This window comes from Callithrix jacchus, chromosome 3, assembly GCF_049354715.1.
Source record: "Callithrix jacchus isolate 240 chromosome 3, calJac240_pri, whole genome shotgun sequence".
NCBI classification, from domain to species: domain Eukaryota; kingdom Metazoa; phylum Chordata; class Mammalia; order Primates; family Cebidae; genus Callithrix; species Callithrix jacchus.
In genome coordinates this window covers 5977880-5998020 of record NC_133504.1, presented here as the reverse complement: position 1 = coordinate 5998020, position 20141 = coordinate 5977880, and the positions used below count along the sequence as shown (strand labels likewise).

General features: G+C 43.4%; 2 protein-coding genes and 1 long non-coding RNA gene across 20 annotated transcripts in view; 2 read left to right on the top strand and 1 right to left on the bottom strand.

The window, feature by feature from the left end:
- CFAP96 (cilia and flagella associated protein 96) overlaps positions 1-2218 on the top strand; it is a 28124-nt gene extending 25906 nt beyond the window's left edge. For all 7 annotated transcript variants that reach the window (XM_078366157.1, XM_035292525.3, XM_035292521.3 and 4 more), the window contains exon 8: positions 2006-2218. In XM_078366157.1, coding sequence (XP_078222283.1) covers positions 2006-2054 — 49 coding nt within the window. In that variant the 3' untranslated portion in view covers positions 2055-2218. The remainder of the gene's footprint in view (positions 1-2005) is intronic.
- Positions 15-20006, bottom strand: CCDC110 (coiled-coil domain containing 110). 12 transcript variants are annotated; one of them, XM_078366139.1, is made up of 8 exons: positions 19919-19973; positions 19019-19123; positions 18682-18818; positions 10282-10337; positions 9929-9994; positions 8042-8152; positions 5143-7273; positions 15-375 (listed from the first exon to the last, which is right to left on the bottom strand). In XM_078366139.1, the coding sequence occupies exons 3-8, from the start codon at positions 18761-18763 to the stop codon at positions 335-337; spliced, it is 2487 nt and encodes an 828-aa protein (XP_078222265.1). In that variant the 5' UTR covers positions 18764-18818; positions 19019-19123; positions 19919-19973; the 3' UTR covers positions 15-334. The 12 variants fall into 12 exon arrangements, with proteins under 12 accessions (XP_078222265.1, XP_078222263.1, XP_035148398.3 ...); XM_078366137.1 differs by having other exon boundaries at positions 5147-7273; XM_035292507.3 differs by lacking the exon at positions 18682-18818 and having other exon boundaries at positions 19919-20006.
- LOC108590759 (uncharacterized) lies at positions 11036-14561 on the top strand. Its single transcript, XR_008479944.2, has 3 exons — positions 11036-11144; positions 12671-12719; positions 14423-14561. It is a non-coding gene; the product is annotated as an uncharacterized LOC108590759 (long non-coding RNA).
- Positions 20007-20141: the final 135 nt, after the last annotated feature.

Here is a 20141-nt window from a genome sequence, read left to right as displayed (position 1 = left end):
AAATCGTTTCCAACTTTTATCTCTTTTCAAAATAGTATCTTTTATTTATGCATACTTTTTTAAATGACAAATTTGGGTGACTTTAGATATCTCAGCTCCTTCCACATACAGGTACCTGCCCTCCCTTGTAGAAGTTCTCTCTCATCTTCGGAAATTCTCAGCTGAAAAAGCCTAACTTATCTGCACCAAACCAATCTGTGCATAATTTTTGAAGCAAATCTGTAGCGCCTTAGTGTGAGTCATTTGAGACTAGTTAGGTATTCATAGTCAGTTAGCAGGACATGTTAACATTGGCTGTTTCTCAAAGGGAGTTTCTTAGCAGTTGTGAGGAATCCTAATGATGCCTGAGAGTTCTGTCTTTAACGTTGAGATAACCTGTGAAAATACAAAATATTCTGGTTAATTAAAAATGCCAACGTAACTATAATGCTTTGAGAAAAAGTATATTACCAAAGTATCGTAAAACTTAAATTGTATCCAGGTTTTGTACACTCTCAAACCTGAAAAAGTTCTTGGGAGTAAAAACAGTCAGTTATTCTGTGTCTATAGGACACTAAATTTACATTCTTTTATAAAAATGGTAGTACATCTTTATCACTTGGGGATAGTAATTATAATACTAACATTATTATTTCACACACAAAAAAACTGCCCTTCACTACAAAGGTGTATTTCTGATTACAGGCATGAGCTACTGCCTGGCCGGAAATATATTTTGAATGGCGGCTTAACCTATATGGGTTTTATTATGTAATATGCTAATATGGATGATGACAGTGACTGATTTTTGCCTATCTTATCTACTCTTTGTAGCACTTTGGTGACAATTTTGTGGAATAAGTAATTGATTTTGGCCTAGCAAAATTCACATTTTATGAATTAACAAAAACTGATCTGTGTCACTGAGCCACGATTCCCCTGGATAGTAGGGTAAATGTATGTGATTGAAACTGCTGTCGACAGGAATATTATCATCTGTGGGCTAGCTGACAGAGTATTGGACTTAGAAACAGGAAGATATGGAGCTTTTTTCTATCTTTTTAACCTTTAACCTCTGGCAAGCCACCTATCACTACTCTGCCCAACTTCATCTAATAAACAGATGGTAAAATAGGAATTTTCCTCACCACACCCACCCTCTGACAGGTGGAACTTTGTGTGTGAGGGGGAGAGGGGACGGCATTTCAGGTTTTCTGTGTTATATTCTATCCGGAGAATAAACCTGAGAAAGTTCTATGATGCAGTAGCATGTATGTTTGGAGCAGGGAGAAAGAGAAGAGTAAGTGATTGTTCTTTTGAAAAATCAGAAGTTCATCTTCTGTTTACTAATTTTGAATTTATTGGCATCTCTTTCTTTTTAGAGTACATTATCAAAACATTATCCTAAATCAAGTTCTAGCTTCTTTTACCCTAATTTTAAAACTAGTAGACCTTTGGACAGTAGTTTTAAAATTGATTCTGTAGTTGTTTTCCCTCTTAGATTATATCTTCGAAGTATGTATGGCTTTAATGAGGTATTTTAAGTTGATGAGAAAGTTTTGGTTTTGGATTGTTAATATGTTACAGAGACCATTAATTTTAAATTTTTTAATGAAAACAGTTTTTATAAGAATGGACACATAGGCTGGGCATGGTGGCTCACGTGTGTAATCTCAGCGCTCTGGAAGGCCAAGGCAGGCAGATTGCTCGAGCCCAGAATTTTACGACCAGCCTAGGCAACATGGCAAAACCCTGTCTCTACAAAAGATACAAAACTTAGCCAGGCATGGTGGTGCATGCCTGCAGACCCAACTACTTTGGCAGCAGAGGCAGGAGGATTGCTTAAAAGCCTAGGAGGTTGAGGTTGTTGTGAACTGTGATGGCACTACTGTACTCCAGCCTGAGCTGGAGATGACAGAGCGAGACCTTGTCTTAAAAAAAAAAAAAAAAAAAAAAAAGAATGAAGAATGTACAGGTATTTGACCTGCACCTATAAAATTAATGTGTGTTTATTTTCCAATTTTAGGGCACTCAATTCAAAGAACTACAAGACTGCTTCAGTACCATCCTATTAGCAACTGGAAGACAAGTAGCTTTCTAGATCTTAACTACCAGTAATTCATTATCAAGAGCTAATTACTTGAAAAGATATAATGTTATAAAAGAAATTTAAGCCTGCAACTCGAATTCTCTTCCTTATTTTAATACTACTTAATTAATAAATAGTATTTGCTACTAACACGTGGTTGCTGATTTATGTTTTTAGATCTATGTTTCTGAGCAGAATATGTCTACACATTTTATAAAATCCTAAAGTACAATCTCTCATTTGGTTTTACTTCTAATGTTAAAAAATTGCAGGGTTGGAGGGGAGGAGTGGAAGTGGCTGCTGGGAGGGTAGGAAGTACACAGTAAATTCTTGCTGTTTCTTCTCGGAAGTATTGAAAATTGGATTGATAGCTACCCAAGTGTCAGAGCCTACTAAAGCATTCTTAACATCAAAGAGAAATGCTAGATCCATTTATAGTATTACATAGATACAATATATACACATGATATAGTGAGGCAAATGCTTCGGCTTATGTGGTAATGTGCCCTCTATTTGTGGCTTTATTTATGTAAAGCATCAGATTACTTAGCCAATGGCAGCCCCAGGATGAGTGGAGGGGTTGAGGGGGAATGTACTTGTTAGCTGAGTATCTTATAAAAATTATGACTTTGGAAGATGGATGAAGTCAGTCTTTGGGGTCCTCCCATGTTCCTCTCTAACTGTCAAGCTGCTTCTCCTGAGGCATCCCACCTAGGCCTCACCTGCTAGACCCCAAGTTATCACTTCTTCTTCACCTGCCCTCTCTTTAAAAAATATCTGCTCTTAAGAGATGTGACTTAAATATAATACTGTAATTCATAGTGAGCTATCAAGAGCCCTCATTCAACAAGGGCAGGGGCTGGTGGTGGTTATATTTTAAAAGGGAAATGTAAAATATCTGTATATCAAATAATGCATTGGGAAAGTTATCTTTGATAAGGGTATGATATGGTATGGCTGTGTCCCCACCCAAATCTCATCTTGAAATGTAGCTCCCATAATTCCCACATGTTGTGGGAGGGACCTGGTGGGAGTTACTTGAATCATGGGGCAGTTTTCCCCATACTATTCTTATGGTAGTGAATACGGCTAACGAGATCTGACGGTTTTAAAAGGGGAAACCCCTTTGCTTGGTTCTCATTTTCTCTCTTGCTTGCTGCCATGTGAGTCATGCCTTTTGCCTTCTACCATGATTGTGAGGCTTCCTCAACCACTTGGAACTGTAAGTCCATTAAACCACCCGCCTCGGCCTCCCAGAGGGCTGGGATTACAGGCTTGAGCCACCGCGCCCGGCCCGATTTTTTAAAAAAAACAATAAAATTGATAAAACTCTAGTAAGAATGATAAAGAAAAAAGAACCCCCAAATTACCAATGTCAGAAATTAAAGACGGGACATCACCATAAGTCCTTTGGACATTAAAACGCTAATAAGGAATATTATGAACAACTTTATGACAATACATTTGAGAACTTACATGAAATGTACAAATTCCTCAGAACATACAAATTATCAACCCTAACTCAAGAAATAGAAAATCTGAATAGTTCTATATTAATAGAAATCACGTAGCAATGTAAAACCTTCCCATTTAGAGAACTCCAGGCCCTCTGGTGAGTATTTCCATATTACATATTTTACAAATATTTATGAGCATTACATATTTAAATATTTAAGGAAGGAATAATACTAATAATACCAATCCTGCACAAATTCAGAATACAGAAGAGGGGGAAACACTTCCCAACAGGATTTTCCTGATACCAAAGCCAGACAAAGAGATTACATGAAAATAATACAGATAATAACCTTCTGAATATAGAAGCAAAATCCTTAATAAGATGTTATCAAATTGAAACCAGGAATGTATATGAAAAGAATAATACCACATGACCTAGTGGAGTTTATCCCAGAAATTCAAGGTTAAGGTTTCAAAATTAACATAATTTACCATATTAACAGATTAAAGGAGAAAAACACGATCACCTCAATAAACGTAGAAAAAGCATTTGGCAAAATTCAACAAGGAATGTTTTCCAAGCAGTCTTAGAAATACAGTGTCTCTGGAGCACAGGGCAGGTGTGCTTGCAACCTTGGAAGCTAGAAATTGTGTTTCCTGCGGAGCTGGGACAGGCCTGCTCATTGTCCCGAGTAACCTTTCCATCTACAGCAAAGGGCAGCGATGCTTACTATGCATTATAATACTTGGTTCTCTGAGCTCATTCTCTCCTGTAATGCGACCCACCGTGTGGTCCTCTTTTTGCTGCCTATAGAAATTAGAGCTTGAAGAACCAACGCAAACATGTTGACGCTCTGGCCCCCGCCATTGTAACACTCTCCTTTCTCTCTCACTCAGGAGTCCTGTGCCTTGCACTAGAACCCACAGAACTGTAGCAGCTAAAACATCAGCTTACCAGTTGGGGAAAATCTCAGATTCGCCACTGTTCTTGACAATGTAAAATATATACCTAATTCCAATTTCTAATTTTAACAACTAGCCGAATCAGTTACCAGGTTCATGTGATCATATAATTTAAAATTATTTTGTGGGGGGAAAAAGTACTTGCACAAAGGGTTTTGAAACATTGATTTGAGCAGTTTATTTATATATCTTGGATGGAAGCAATTGATACAGTTTACTTGGAATTCCTAGAAAAAAAAGAAGAATTCTACTTAAACTTAGATGACATTTGCTGTTCTATCAAACACAGGAAAGAGGAGCTTCACAAGTCACATGACAGGGCAGTGGCACTTACAAATGAACTTCTTATATGTTAGAGTGTAAGCAGTGCCATCCTTTAGGAGTCCTGAAGTGCTGCCAACACTTTAGAGTAATAATTAACTCCCTCTTGCTGGCTCCAAAGTTGCTTTGTGCATATGCAATGTACATAATTAATGTAAACCAAATAATATAAATTTTATCTAGAAAAAAATCCCTAAATAATTTCACTGTATAATAAATTGGATACCATTTTTACAAAACAAAATTGTATTCACCTTCAAGTTTCCTCCTTATGTCTATATTCCGTCTAGCGCCCAAGAGGCTAAAAGAATCTTAAATACAAGTCTACTCACCTACCAGGACCTGTGTACCTTTCGGATCTGGAGCCGAAGGCCTACTCCGAGGACTGGAAGTGTCTTCCTGAGTACAGTTGTCAAAATGGAATTTCTCTCTTCTTGAAATATAAGTTGTTTTTGAAGGGTCATTATGCTGACTACACATTTTACCACTTAAACTTAAATATTCCCGTTGAAGATTCTGCATCTCAAATTCCAAGGTATCCCTTTCGTTTTCTACGCTTCTTACATAATTTTCTAAAAGCATTTTGTCCTCGGTAAGTCTACTGATGCTGTTTTCCAATTTTCTATTTTCCTGACTATGTTTCTTTAGCTCTTCTTTTAGAATCTGATTATCTGTTTTCATTTCCATTACCATTTTTGATAACACTTCGCATTCCTTGCCAATTTCTGACAAGCTATTTTTATAAATATTTGCTTCTGATTTTGCAGCTTTTATTTCTTGCAGCAGATTCTCCTCTGCAGTAGATTGGTAGGTTTGAATGGTCTCAATTTCTCTTTGCATAATTTGCCTGGCAGCAGCAGATTCTCGTAATGTTGTTTCGAGGTTCAGTTTTTCCTCTTCAACAGTTCGTATTATCTGAAGAAGTGCCTCTTGTTCGGTTTTGGCCAATCTTTCTTTCTCTTTTAGCTGCATCATCTCCAGCTGCTTTACTTTTAGTTCATTTTCCAGTGAGCTTTTTTCTTTTAGAAGCTGGTGAGTTTTTTTATCCAGCATTTCTTTTTCGTCTTGTATCAGCAGAATGTTGGTTTTCGTCGCTTCCATTTCTATACTCATTCGGTTGTTTTCCTGTTTGACAACGGCCATATCACTTTGAGTTTTGTGTTCCTGACTTTTTAGTTGGTCTAATGCTCCCATCATTTGTTGCTTCTCTAAAGAAAGTTGCATGTTTTGTTCTTCTAGAGTTTTTTTTTGGACTTGGAGAGCATCGTATTTACTGATTATCTTTTTTAACTCTTTGAGACACTCCTTGCTGTCTTCTTCTGTTTTAATTAATTTAGACTGAATAGTACTCTTTTCTTCAACCAGAGTCTTAAGTTGCTTTTCATATGTTTCAACTTTCTGTATGAGAGATTGTGTGGTGAAGATAAGAGGTTTCATTTTGGACTTAAGGTTTAGATTTTCGTTTTCCAGTTCTGTCACCTTTTTCTGTATCTGCACAGATTCTTTGAGGTAATTCTGTAAATACTGAATTTTTGCAACACACTGCTCAGTTACAGAATTAACGTTGGACGTTTTCTCATTTTCAAACATTGTTGATCCTTGTTTTACTAGAAATGGTTGTCTGTCTCCGCCTTTCATTTCATGTCTTCTTTGGTCGAGGAATGACAGTGTGTATCTTGGAACTCTGGAATGGAACTTTAAATTGGTGATATTCTTGCCAGTGATGGGAATTTCTTTATTGTTTTTCTCATTTTTCTTTCCCCTGTGTATTTCACTCTTAGATAATTTTTTACATTTTCTACAAAAACTCACATGGAATTTTGACACAGTTTCCCTGAATGGGAGTAATTTGTTTATTAATGCCTCTAATTCTGAAGTTCTCTTTGATTTTCTATCTTCATTTGAATTGCCATCCATGTTTTCTTCCTTAATGAAGCCATTTTTTTCCTGGTGAAGAGGTGATAGGTCATATTTACCATTACCTTGAACATTTGGATCAGTTTTTAAAACCTGAAGTTCATCTGTAAGTGCCACTTCCCTATCATGTGACTTTTGAAGCTCTTCTTTCATGTGTTTGATAGAATGGCAAATGTCATCTAAATTTTCACAAAATCCATGCTTGAGAAAAGGCACAGTAATTTTGGATTTACCCAGTGTTACTCTATCAGCTTGAGACATCCCATTTTGAGGTACAGTAGGTAGAAAACGATAATGGTTATTATAATTCTTCAAGATGTCAGAATTTTCTGAAGGGTGTATAATCATGTTTGAAGATAAAGTGTCTGTTGAAGTTCTCAGAGTTAATGTGTCCTCGAAATGTCTCTGGGATGGAACATTTATACTTTGAGAGAGACTGTTCACACTATCACCACTTAATTTTTCTTCTGCTGAATGCAGGGTCTTGGAATCCTCGAAGTGATGACTTTTCTCTATAGACAGGTTTTCTTCTTGATTCTCTGTAGGCTGTAACAGTAAGAAGTATGTTATAAATGTATGGTCATTTGCCACATGACCAAGCAGTACAGATACTGTTTTGTGGAGGATTTAGTTATATACCCTAAACAAGGAGCATAGCAAGTATGACTGATTTTCTCCAACAGTTGCTTTGAGATCTGTAACTCTGGTCTTCACAATTTGCTTAGAAATTGCTCTTATTTCCTTAGGGTTCGTGAAATACATGGGCCAATCCCTCAATTTCAGAAGTATAGAAATTTAGAGTCCTTCAAGAGGCCATCAGAGGTAGTTGGGGAAGATAGAGCCAGTAGGTCAAATGGGAGTTTTGGGAAAACGAATGTTTCCAATTCTGGGCTTTCCTAGTTTCAGATGATTTTAGGACTGTGACTGTCCTGGAAGTGTGAATTTGAATCTGTGGACACAGTGATGGTAACTCTGGTTTGGAGCTTTTCTAGGGAATTTATCCCAGAGCTAGGTGAATCCTAAGTGACTAGATTGGCTTCAAAACTGCCTCGTATTTGAATTTATGTGGGAATCTTCCAGGATCTGAACTAATTCAAATGTGCTGCATAGACTCTTAGGGGAAATGGGAAAATCACAAAAGTACAAAGGTAAACACACATCTGTTAAGGTTTTCAGGACTGGAGTCTCCTTATTTTCATCGCTGATGCTCCATTTCTCCTGTAAAATGGGGGATCATGTAAAGTGCAGATAAACTGACCGTTGTCACATTTTGAAGTACCTACGTATAGAAGTGATTTCTATAGAATGACATACCAAATCCTTGTCGATGTGCGGGCCAAACACTAGATTATTTTCTGAGCTGAACTGTGGGTTTTCTGCTTCAATAATACTTTTGTTCAATATGTCACTGATTTCCGACTGTACCTTTAAAAGATAGATTGAGAAAAATTTGATTTCAGATTTGTAAACTTATGAATCTACAGGAATAATAGACATTGTAATTAAAAGATTAAATAATAGACATTGTAATTAAAAGACATTGTTAATAGACATTGTAATTAAATTAATAGACGTTGTAATTAGATTAATAGACGTTGTAATTAAATTAATAGACGTTGTAATTAAACTGTAATTTAAATTTCCTGCCTGTAAACGTTCTTTCCCATTGTATAGAATATAAATAAAAGCTGCTTAATTTATTCCAATCGATCATTAATCTTCAAGAAAATCACACATGCATTGTTACAAAATCAGAAACAATTTAGTAAAACAAAGCTTTTATTTATTTATTTTTGTTTGAGACGGAGTTTCCCTTTGTCACCCAGACTGGAGTTCAGCAGTGCGATCTCGGCTCACTGCAACCTCCGCCTCCTGGGTTCAGCCAATTCTCCTGCCTCAGCTTCCAAAGTAGCTGGGACTACAGGCTCATGCTGCCATGCCTGGCTAATTTTTTGTATTTTAGTAGAGATGGGGTTTCACAGTGTTGCCCAGGCTGGTCACAAACTCCTGAGCTCAGGCAATCCACCCGCCTCAGCCTCCCAAAGTGCTGGGATTACAGGCGTGAGCCACTGTGCTCAGCCTACTAAAACAAAGTTTTGTGAACTATATCCAAATGATTTGAGATGCACAGAATATGTGTGTGTTATGTGCCCCCAATAGCCGTACTCTAGCCTTCTGTTTATACTTCTTATTTCTTCTGGTTGAAGCGTGCTTATAAGAGTATTGATTCGGCCTCTAACTCCCAGGGGCACCGGAATGCTAACCAGTCAAGAAACAGCAGCTACCCGACAGTGATTGTTTCAAGCATTGCATGAGATCCAGTGGGGGCTGTCTGAATCAGGCCAGGAACCTCAGTGTAAACTATTAAGAGCAAAGTGTAGCTGGGTGTGGTGGCTCACACCTGTAATCCCACCACTCTGGGAGGCCGAGGTGGGCAGATCACTTAAGGTTGGGAGTTCAAGACCAGCCTGGCCAATGTGATAAAAAGGTGTCTCTACTAAAAACACAAAAATTAACCAGGCGTTGTGGCGAGTGCCTGTAATCCCAGCTACTCAGGAGGCTGAGGCAGGAGAATTGCTTGAACCCAGGAGACAGAGGTTGCAGTGAGCCGAGATCACGCCACTGCATTCCAGCCTGGGTGACAAAAGCGAAACTCCATCTCAAAGCAAAATGTACTTTCTTGTTTGACTTGAATTTGGAAGGAGAAAGAACTGGGACTTCTAGCAGATCTTCTGCCACCACAGAAGTCTGAGAATCCCCTACTGTGGAAAGCAGAATCAGGATACAGGGACCTGTTCCGGCAACTCGAGACCTGATCACGGGGACTCAGCCGTCCTGAAGTGAGCTCTTTCCAGGACTTTCATTTGCTTGAGCTGTTAAAGTGCATTTTTTTCCTAAGCCAGTTTGAATTAGATTTTATGTCACTTGTCATGCGAGTCCCTGTTTGTAGTCTGTATATAGACTATAAACGTGTATTTAAAAAATCAGCGAGTACTATGTCTTTTGGCTTGTTTGCAAACATGCGTGTAACAGAGAGAAGAAGGTAGTTTCCTTAAAAGAAATGATGTGCCTAGAATGTGTCCTGCCCTCTATTATGTTAAATTCTGAGTCAGCTAATCCAGTGGCTAGTGACCATCAGCTTAGAAGATGAGATGATACTTCTAGGTGAGATATTTCGTATGTAGATTAAAAGAAACGTACCATGCTAACGTTCTGTAAAGTCTGCATTCTCAAAGCCTGAAACGATTCCAACTGATGCTGAAGGACCTGTGACAGAAGCGAAGCATTACGCTGAATATTTTCAGGCAGGGAAACATATTCTGGGGTTGTTATGATTTCACGTCTCCCAAAGTTGCCTATCACTTGAAAGGATCCCATGGGGGTCAGGCGGTTCACATTTTTAGTCATTTTGCTAACTCCCCAGTGTGCTTTCCTGAAGATCTTTGTCAGGATAAAGTGGAAGAACCCATTTATGCATTCAGGGAGTATTTATTCTGAAAAAGATCAGCCTTTACCCAGGATTTTGGAGATAATAAAATGAAATACAGACTCACTTTCAATGCTGATTGTGGCTGGATTTGATTTTCTGATTCTGATACGCAGCCATATTCTAAGAAGCAAAATTGAAAAACCATATGACTTAATTCCCAGTTTTGTTTTTTAATACTTGTAATAGGAAGCGGTCTCCTAACCTTCTTGGATGGTGAGACAGAGATAACGAGAACATCTGATATTCACACTATGCTAGTCACATAATAAGCTTGAGATAATTCTCACTTGCCTTGAAATATCCACTTGAGGTTGAACAGTGTCTTCACTTTCAGAGCACAACATGACATTGCAGCACCACACTTACAAGTCTCAAAAACTCCAATATCAAATATCTTTGTTTCTAGGATATAAACTACATTTAAAAAAACCCAAATAATCCTCATGTTATGGGAAACCCTTGGCAAAGTTGTATATAGGCCTCGATTTCTATGAAATTTCCATGACATTTTCCCCCTTATGGAAACCAAGGTGGATCAACAGCATCATTTTTGTCTTGCTCTTAAGCAAGACACCCACATGTTGCCTCCCTTGGGAGAGGCAGTTTCACACACATAGTCCTTAGATTCCCCTCTTGGCCATGTATGAATGTGCCCGGGCCTGGAACACTTCTTTGCCAAGAGGATTCTTTCTAAGCCCTTACTCACAGCCCGTGCTGACTTGCTACTGTGGGCGGGGAGAGCACTCCCCGCTTCAGACTCAGTGTGTACGCTTTTGTTCTGTTTAAGCGTGTGTGTCACATGGTGCCTGGCCGAACTCAGTACTCTCTCTGTCCCCTGCTAGATAGACAGCAGAGGACAGGAGGGGCCCTCTGGCCATGGGGAACCAATACCCACTACTGACTGATCTTGCTCTGTCTCTTCGCTCTGTGAGTAAAGCGTGGTTCCATCCAGCGCCTGACTTTTGAGTTTTCTTTGGTGACTCTGATACTAAGATACAGCAGACAGAAGTACTCCAGCTTCCTTTGGTAACAGGCAGAATGTCAGTTGCTCGATACGTTCCTGGATAGGTTATAGATCTGCAACAGGGGGAGACTATATAATGTTTGCAAATTTCCTGACGTCCTCTTTGTCTGAATGTCAGGCTACTTGCTTTGTAAGTGTATTAATAAAAGCTTTCAGAGTCCTAAATAAAATGAGAGCTATGACTGAAGCTTCCCCTGGGCTGATAATTTCTGCCCTAAGTTTTTAAACGGGTCAGCAACTCTTCTTTGGCTGGCAATCTGTCAGATGTTAGAGAAGCTGGTTGCAAAGTACAGGCACCCCTTCTGCCCTCTGGCCCTCACCACCAAAAAAGCAACACTGGTTTGGAGCCCAAAGCTGCCTGGCTATTGAAGAATCCCACCTTCAGTCAGAGGGCGGGGAGGGAGAGTGGGTCTGTCTGGATCTGGCTTTCGGTTTGCCTCTTGGTGGGAATAAAATGGCAGGTCAACTCCTGGTATCGTGAACTGTTCAACCAAAAAATAAGGAACCGAAGGAAGGCTGGGACCAGTATGAAAAGGAATCACAAAGTTTTTCAGACTCGTAAGTAACGTCTTCTAGTGAACTTACTAGACCAAAATGCAAATCAAAAAGAATTTATCACTAGAATCCCACCACCAAAACTAACTGTTGTTCATTTTAGGTAGCCTTCTTTCAGTCTGCTTTCCATGCAGATATGTGGAGTAAGTGGGATTATTTTACACATAAATGGCATGTTACATAAATAGTACCTATGTTTACTTGAATTTAAGAGATTTTTTTTTTTAAACTGCAAGTAGTGGAAGTTATTTCTAGTATTCAGATTTTTTTTTTTTGCTACATGAGAGATATTATTTCCTAAGAGATCCCTATAAGCCAATGAAAATTAATATAAAATTGAGATTGAAATCTTTATGGTTTCAATAATATACAGTTCTGATATTCAGTGTTGACATACTTCCTGCCAAGAGAGATGAGAAAATGAGCATTCTACCTCCTCCATCCACACTCCTCCTTTCATATTTGCTAGTTACACGGTTTTTATACTGTGAAGTTTCAAGATGTTCTGTAACGGGAATTTCCACACAGCTCTTGATGTAAACACAAAGAGAGGGTATCATTCTCGTGAGTATTTTCAGCCTTCGACTTTATTCTGAATGATGTAACGGTTCCAAATCCTTTCTCCTTCCTACACCTGCAGCAACAGCCTCCTTTTTCTGTACAGATTTCCTTTCATTAGGAGGATTTGCAAGTTCAAGGCTAAATATAGGATTTGTTTAGCTAAAACCAAATAAGAAATATGGGACCAAAAGAAATGTACAGACTTGATAGAGGGAAACAGTAAATAAGAGATTTTAAAGAAAGCAATGGGGTTTATATATGTTGTCTACATTTATGTTTCATCTTCCATCTCTTCTTCCTTTTTTGGCCACAGTGTGATTGCACTATTACTAAGCAGCTTAACGAACCCACAGGGGCACAAGGTGAGGAGACGTCGGAGTGGGAGACAGGGGCTAGATTAAGCAGGGCCTCCAGGCCAAGCTGAGCGGGTTGGCTTTTCCTTTAAGTGAAACGGGGAACTTTGGAAGGTTTCCATCACGAGAATGATTGGATCTGATGGAAACGTTTACGAGTTACTCTGCTGCATGATAGCGGATTATGGGGCGGGGGCGAGAAGGCAATTGCAGGGCTATTGCAATAATGCAAGAGGAGATGACCGTATCTTGGGCTAGAATGGTGGTGGAGGAGATGGAGAAAAGTAGGTGGATTCAGAATGTACTCTGGAGACGAGGCCAGCAGCATTGCTGGAGGGTTAGCTGGGGCCAGGAGAGAAGAATGAAGGACGACTCCTTGTTTGTTGGTGAGAGCAGATGGATGAGTGGAGACAGAATTTTCTGAGGGAAAACAGAGTAGGAACATGCTTTAGGAGAAAAATATTTTTAGCTACATCAAGGCTAGGTTGTCTGTTAAACATCAAAGGAGAGATATCCAGTAGTGAGGTGGGTCTACCGGTGTATAGCACATGGGAGCAGCAATCAACACATCGTTCAACATGGATGTCACTACTGGCCATATGGAAGGACGTGCAGAGAAGCTCGAAGGAAGTGCTTGAGGAGAGAATGGAATGTGGAGCTTGGTGGGCATAGAGAATAGGTAGCTCTTTCTAGTTTTACAGTGGAAGGGATGAGAGTGCATCCTGGAAGAGATGTGACGGTCAAGAGGGATTGATTTTTTTTTTTTTCAGCTGGGGTCTCACTCTGTTGCCCAGGCTGGAGTGCAGTAGCATGATCTTGGCTCACTGCAACGTCCACTTCCCAGGCTCAAGCGATCCCCCAGAGGGAATGTGCTCTCTTCCAAGGTCCACAAGGGGGCGCAGTTTTACGGGCAAGAACTTCCGGCGCCACGCCCCGCTCCCATCTCTCTCCATCCGGGAGATTTAACGTCTCCGTTTTAATTTTTGCATGCGTGGGAAAGGGTCAAAAGTCAATCACTCCAGCGGAAGTTCTGAGGAACTCCTGTCATTGGCCAGGGGGCTTGGAGAGGGAGGGAATTCCTCCCAGGTCAAAAGTCCCCTTCCTCCACACCCCTTTGGACTCCATGTTCGGATCCCCTTCCACACTCTCTCTCTCGCAAAAGTTTTCTCCCTTCTCCGTTTCCTCTTTCTCTACCTAAAGAAATCATTTTCTGCAAACCCCTTTTTGGCCTGGTATTTACGAGTGCACGGTGCTGTGGTCCCCTCTCCTTCCTGAGAGAGCGGGAGACCAAGAACCTCTAACATTCTCTCGGGGGAGCTGTGCCTCCCCAGCACCCCACAACCTGCTCGCACTCCCACATCAGCCTCCAGAGTAGCAGCGACCACAGGCATGTGCCACCACACCTGGCTAACAGAAGGATTTTCTTTAAAACCACGGGACAGTCTAACGGGCTTGTTTGCTGCTGGAATCACATAGCGGAAAGGGAGAAAAGCAATAATTTTGGACAGCGAGGGAGGCTAATTGCAGAAGCTGAGTACCTGAGATTCCAGAAGGGATGAGATCCAAAGGAAATAACCTGTGATCGGTGAAGGACAGTTCTTCCGTTGAAACGGGAGAAGGCTTAGAATATGGGGACCCAGGCAGGTGCTTTCACAAACGTGAAGGCTGAGAATAAAGGGCTTTGGGTCTGACTGCTTCTACTTTTTTCACAGAGTGTGGGGCCGTGTTATGACTGGAGAGGCCAGGGAGAAAGGTGTTCGAGACTTCAGAACAGGAAGAGTGAAATCACTTTCTTGCAGAGGATTTGAAAAAGAATTTGCTGTGGAAATAAATTAAGTTTTCCCAATAGCACTGACGGCTCAGTTTCGATTCATGGTATGATTCAAAAGCGGGTGTTTTTCTCCAGCAATGTTCAGATGATTCTGTGCAGGCAGAAAGTAGGCAGGGAGTTGGATTCATCTATTTTTTAAAAGCCATTAACATAAGTTTCTGTTTTTCTTATGAGTTTCAGAGACAACAGCTGCTCCTTTTTCCCAAAGGAAAGGTAATTTTAAAACTCAGCAAAACGTAGTCACATAGAATTATGTGATTCCAGAATTGGAAGGGAAAATATCAAAGAACCCAGGAGATAAAACACACAGTTCACCATTTACCAAGTCCCTGCTAGAGGTACAGTCTTGGGAGGTGCATAAGCAAAGCGGAAGACAGGTCCCCACCCACCAAGATTAGAGTTTATTGGGAATGTAAGGAATAGTACTCATCTTACATTCAACTTAAGTTTTCCAGCTGTTTCATATTTGTGTCAAACGTGAAAAACAAGATAGTTATCAATGGGATGACTTTTGAGGTAATTCTTATTCTGAGTCTGCAAAAAATATTGCATCCAATGTATACAAAAACTAATAACTGCATACTTGCAACAGACAGAGCAAGAGGAACAAATTTCTGCAAATGCAACACGATTCTATATAGGATGCCAGGTTCTCTTTGTCAATCTTAGGTTCTTCTCACCGCAACCTCTGCCTCGCATGGTCAAGCGATTCTCCTGCCTCAGCTTCCTGAGTAGCTGGGACTACCAGCGTGCGCCACCATGCCCGGCTAATTTTTGTATTTTTAGTAGAGACATGATCTCACCATGTTGGCCAGGCTGGTCTCAAACTCCTGACCTCAGGTGATCCTCCTGCCTTGGCCTCCCAAAATGTGGGATTACAGGTGTGAGCCACCATGCCTGGCCGCAGGTTCTAATACTGAGTTCTATGACAATTCAAGTTCATTCCTAGATGTCCCTGTCTTACAAAGCCTTGTGAGGTGTGGCACCCTCTGCACGAGGCTTCGTCACACTTGTTATGCAAGGAGCTACGGAGCACGTTGCCTGCTGCTCAGATTTGAATCCTAGCTTTGCTACACACTCGCAGTGAGGGGGTAACTCTAGGCAAGTGTGCACTTTGTAGGTAAAGCCCATGAGGAGGTGTATGGCCATAGTGAATGCTCCAGAGACACTAACTCACTACTGCAGAGGCAATATGATGATAATTTGGTAAATTCAAAATTTCTAGTCAAGATGGAGGGGAGAGAAGCCTTCTCAAAATTCTGCAGAGCTTCTCAGTTTTCTCAGAAGAAATCTCAAATTCATCCCTGGAACTACAAAGCCTCCTCCTGGCTCCTCCGTCCTACGCTTCCCTGCTTGTTCTGCTCCATTTACAAGAGCTGTTTCTCAGTCACACCAGCCACGCTTCCACGCCAGGGTCTTTGCAGCCGTTCTCTCTGCCTGCAATGCTCTTTCCCTAGAAATCTGCACTGATTTTTTTTTTAGACAGAGTCTCGCTCTGTCACCAGGCTGGAGTGCAGTGGCGTGATCTCAGCTCACTGCAATTTATGACTCCCTGGTTCAAGCTATTCTCCTGCCTCAGCCTCCCGAGTAGCTGGGACTACAGGCATGTGCCACCACGCCCAGCTAATTTTTGTATTTTTAGTAGAGACAGGGTTTCTCCATGTTGGCTAAGATGGTGTCGATCTCCTGACCTCATGATCTGCCTGCCTTGGCCTCCCAAAGTGCTGGGATTACAGGCATGAGCCACCACACCCGGCCACTGAGCCACTGTGCCCGGCCACTGATTGCTTCTTTACCTCCTTCTGGTCTTGGCTTAAATGTGACCTGCTGAGTGAGGCCTTCTCCCACCCCACTGTTTAAAATTACACACTTCCCACCCACCTCTGCCACTCCAAATATTCCTCTACTCGTTCTCAGCCTTATTTTCTCCATAGGATTTATTCCCCACTTACACACAATATCCTTAGGCTGTCTATTCCCTCACTAGAAGGTCAGCTCCGTGTGGGCAGGGAATCTTGCACGTGTTATTCACTGTTGGGTCCCCAGCACCTAGAACAGCACTTGAAACTTAGCAGGTGCTCAGAAGAATATGCTCCACAAATGTGTCGGGGGAAGCAGCAAAGGAGGTAGGACTTGCAGAGGGCCTACATAAATTGGATATGAGTAACATACAGACTGGGGAGGCCTCTGGGGAGACGGACTTCTCCACGCCTCACGTTCCCGTGCAGGGTGACCCAGGCTCTGTTCCCGTAAACATTGAGCTAAAGGACATAAAACCCCTTCGTAGCACTAAGATGTAACCAGACTTGTAGGCTCCTTGTAAGGCCTGAGTTCCACCAGCTGCACATGGATAACAGGTCGAAGAGAACCACGTGTTCTTAATTTGTGAAACTCCCAAACGGCCACTGTTATCAATCTTTACAACGACACACTAGTTCCGGCCACTGATTCACTTCCGGTTCACAGATTCGCCCCATCACTCCACCCCTACCCTGTAGATCAAAGTGATTGGAACCTGTAAATACCGTGGTAGATCAGAGCTCGAGGCCTTCACTGCCTCCAGTGCAGTGATGGCCCCCTGGTCCCACTTTTTGCATTCTCAACCTGTCTTTTTCTCATTCCTTTGTCGCCATTGAACTTGGGGTACCCATGGATGATGTGGGAGCTGGTTCCCTACAAAATGAACAAATGAATGAAGGCTCGGGTAGAACAGGGTTCTGGGAACAACACCCTGGACATTCACACAAACCCATTCCAGTAAGGGTTAATTAGGTTAACTACTGGTTCTGAAACCATAGAGACCGTGGGAATATTCTAAAACTCTGTAACCTGGCAGTAGTTACACAAATCAGGTCATTATTTTGGGGAATGGATCACTTGGTGACAATGAAGCATGGACAGGAGAACAGAGGGAAGGTGCCAGCCATATCTCCTAATTTTGCCTGTAGTTGTGGGCAGGGAATTGCTGGGTGGCCCCTGACAACTGGTGTTTATTGAGAACACACCTGTAACCACGGTGTTCTGGCAAGAAAGACATTAGCTCTTAAGTACACGTGCTATTCTGCATGTAACTATTTTCTATAAATGTTGGCATGTTTCTCCAGAACCCTAAGCCTCATTCCTGTTAGAAAACATAATCTTGCCAAACTAAGGTACTTTCATTTCTTCTGATCTTACGTGATCTCTTTGAGGGAAATATGGAGCTGCCTGTGTCTCAACGCTCTGTGAGGACTCTTTCTTTTGCGTTCAGGAGCTGCCTTTGCCCCTTCTGGTTGCACAGGGAAACCTGCAGATCTCATGGGTGGGGGCAGGAGGGTGGAGAGAGGACTGTAGGTGTGGCTGCTCTAGTCTTTTCTTTCCAGGTCCCTACAGGCTTTTTGTGAAGATCTTGGATGGTGGAGGTGCAGAAATCCTGTCCCAACCTCAGGCCTCTTGTGGTTCAGCACTATGGCATCAGGATAACCCATATCCTACAGAGGGGCAACTGGGGGTCTGTGTGTGGCCCATCAGTCTAGACACTTCTGCCCCATGCTCTGCTCCTTCCCCAGGGTGTCACCTCACAGCAGCTTCTCTGAGAGGCGTGTAGTCGCCTAGGGCTTCTCTCCAGGAGGTGAGACTCCACTTTCAATGTTCTTAGAGTCCCCTAGCTGGGTACCCCGTCTTATTCATAGTTTATGTGGAACTTGAAAGCTTTAGCTATGTGGCTATTTCAAACATTGTCCCCATAAAATAGTCCACAAATACTGTAAAAAGCAGTTCTTTAGAAAAGGTATACACACCTCCCTGGATATCCACAGGGGATTGGTTCCAGAGCCTCTGACCATAGCAACATCTGCAGATGCTCAAGTCCCTAATACAAAATGGGGTAGTGTGTGCATAGGTTCTATGCACATCCTGCCGTATGTTTTAAGCCATCTCTCAATTACCTGTAATACTTTATACAATGTAAACGCGATGTGAATGGTTGTTACGCTGTTTCAAAATTTGTATTTAAAAAATCGTGCTACTGTTATTTTTATTTTTTTCCCCTGAATATTTTCCATCTGTGGTTGTTTGAATCCAAGGATGCGGAACTCCCAGATACCGAGGGCTGACTGCGAATCATTTTCGTGTCTGTCCAAAAAACCCCACAGTTCTTACCTGGCGTTCGGAGAAGCGGCGTAGCATAGCGTGGTGGTGAAGACAGGGAGCCCGGAGCCGCCCTGCTGCATGCCCGCTCCATTCCTTGCTGCCTGTGTGACCTTAGGGAGTTAACCCCTCTGTGCCCGTTCCCCCACCTGCGAAATGGGGATGGTGATAGCACCTACTTCGTAAACGTGTTGTGAGAATGAAAGAGCTGGCCCAGCACGTGCTTAGAGCAGCACTGGTGGCTGCTGTCAGTGTCATCGCGGCTGTGGGAAGCACGCCAGGTGGCGCACGCCAGGGGCTGCCGCCCGGGGTACAGTTAGAGGAGCCTTTTAAGAACTGGCGATTTTACCTGTGTCACTGCCGACACTTTCCTTCACCCCCTCCGAGGAATTCAGGATCTTGGACGCTGAAAGGAGAACGGAGTCAACTTCATTCTCTTCCTGAGGCTGCTTTCCTGTAACAGAACCGTAGGGGGCAGTTCGGTCGCGGGACGCGGCTGGGAGGTGCTGGGGGCGGAGGGTTGGGGCGGGGGGCGGGGCTGAGGGCTGGGGCGGGGCGGAGGGATTAGGATGAGGCGGGGCTGAGGGAGGGGGCGGGGCTGACGGCTGGGATGGGCCGGAGAGATTGGATGGGGCTGTGAGGGGCAGAAGAATGGGGCGGGGTCAGGGCTGAAGGCTGGGGCGGGGCGGAGGGATTTGGAGGGGCGAGGCTGAAGGAGGGGGCGTGGCTTAGGGCTGGGATGGGGCGGGGGCAGAGGAATGGGGAGGGGCGGATGATGGGCGGGGGGGCGGAACTAAAGGCTGGGACGGGGCGGAGGATACTAAGAGGGGCGGGGCTGAAGGCTGGACGGGGCGGAGAGATTGTGTGGGGCCGGGTGCAGAGAAATGGGGCGGGGTCAGGGCTGAAGGCTGGGGCGGGGCGGAGGGAAGGGGCGGAGGGACGGCGCCAGGCCGGGCGCGGGGCGGAGCGCGGAGCTTTCCGCAAGCGGCCACCCGAGGGTGTGCCGGGCGGGAAGCGGCGGCAGATGGCGCAGCTAGCGGGGAAGCCACAGCTAGCGGGGAAGCCACAGCGAGCGCGGCTGCCGCAGGGGTGCTCCGCCCTAGGGCAGAACTGGAGATGTGTGGCGACTGCAGAAGGGCGGACCCGAGAAGTCCCTGGCGTGGGGTGCGGGGAGCCGCCCGCTGAAAGCGCTTCGGTTCCCCTGGGTTCCCGCGGCTTCCCCAGGAGCCCCGGCCCGCCCAACTCTTACCCGGGCTCATCGCCGCGGCTCTGGGTCTCTCTCGCAACTGCCGCCGCACGCACTCGCTCCGCCGCCCCGCGCCGGGCATCCTGTCGCTGGGTAACCGGGTGGCCTGGCCGCTGGCCCCACCCCCACCCTCGGCGGCGCGCGCTCGGCTGGGGCCCCAGGTGGGATCCCAGTGGGTCCCTAGTCACTCTGGACGCTCCCTCAAGAGCTTTCCTGGGAATCGCCT

Coding starts and splice junctions, on each gene's coding strand:
- CCDC110 (XM_035292505.3), bottom strand. CDS start 19,997: ATGCCCGGCGCGGGGCGGCGGAGCGAGTGCGTGCGGCGGCAGTTGCGA. Junction 10,338..19,018: donor AAGTGTCGGCAGTGACACAG/GTAAAATCGCCA, acceptor TTTGCTTCTTAG/AATATGGCTGCGTATCAGAA. Junction 8,153..9,928: donor CTTTACAGAACGTTAGCATG/GTACGTTTCTTT, acceptor TATCTTTTAAAG/GTACAGTCGGAAATCAGTGA.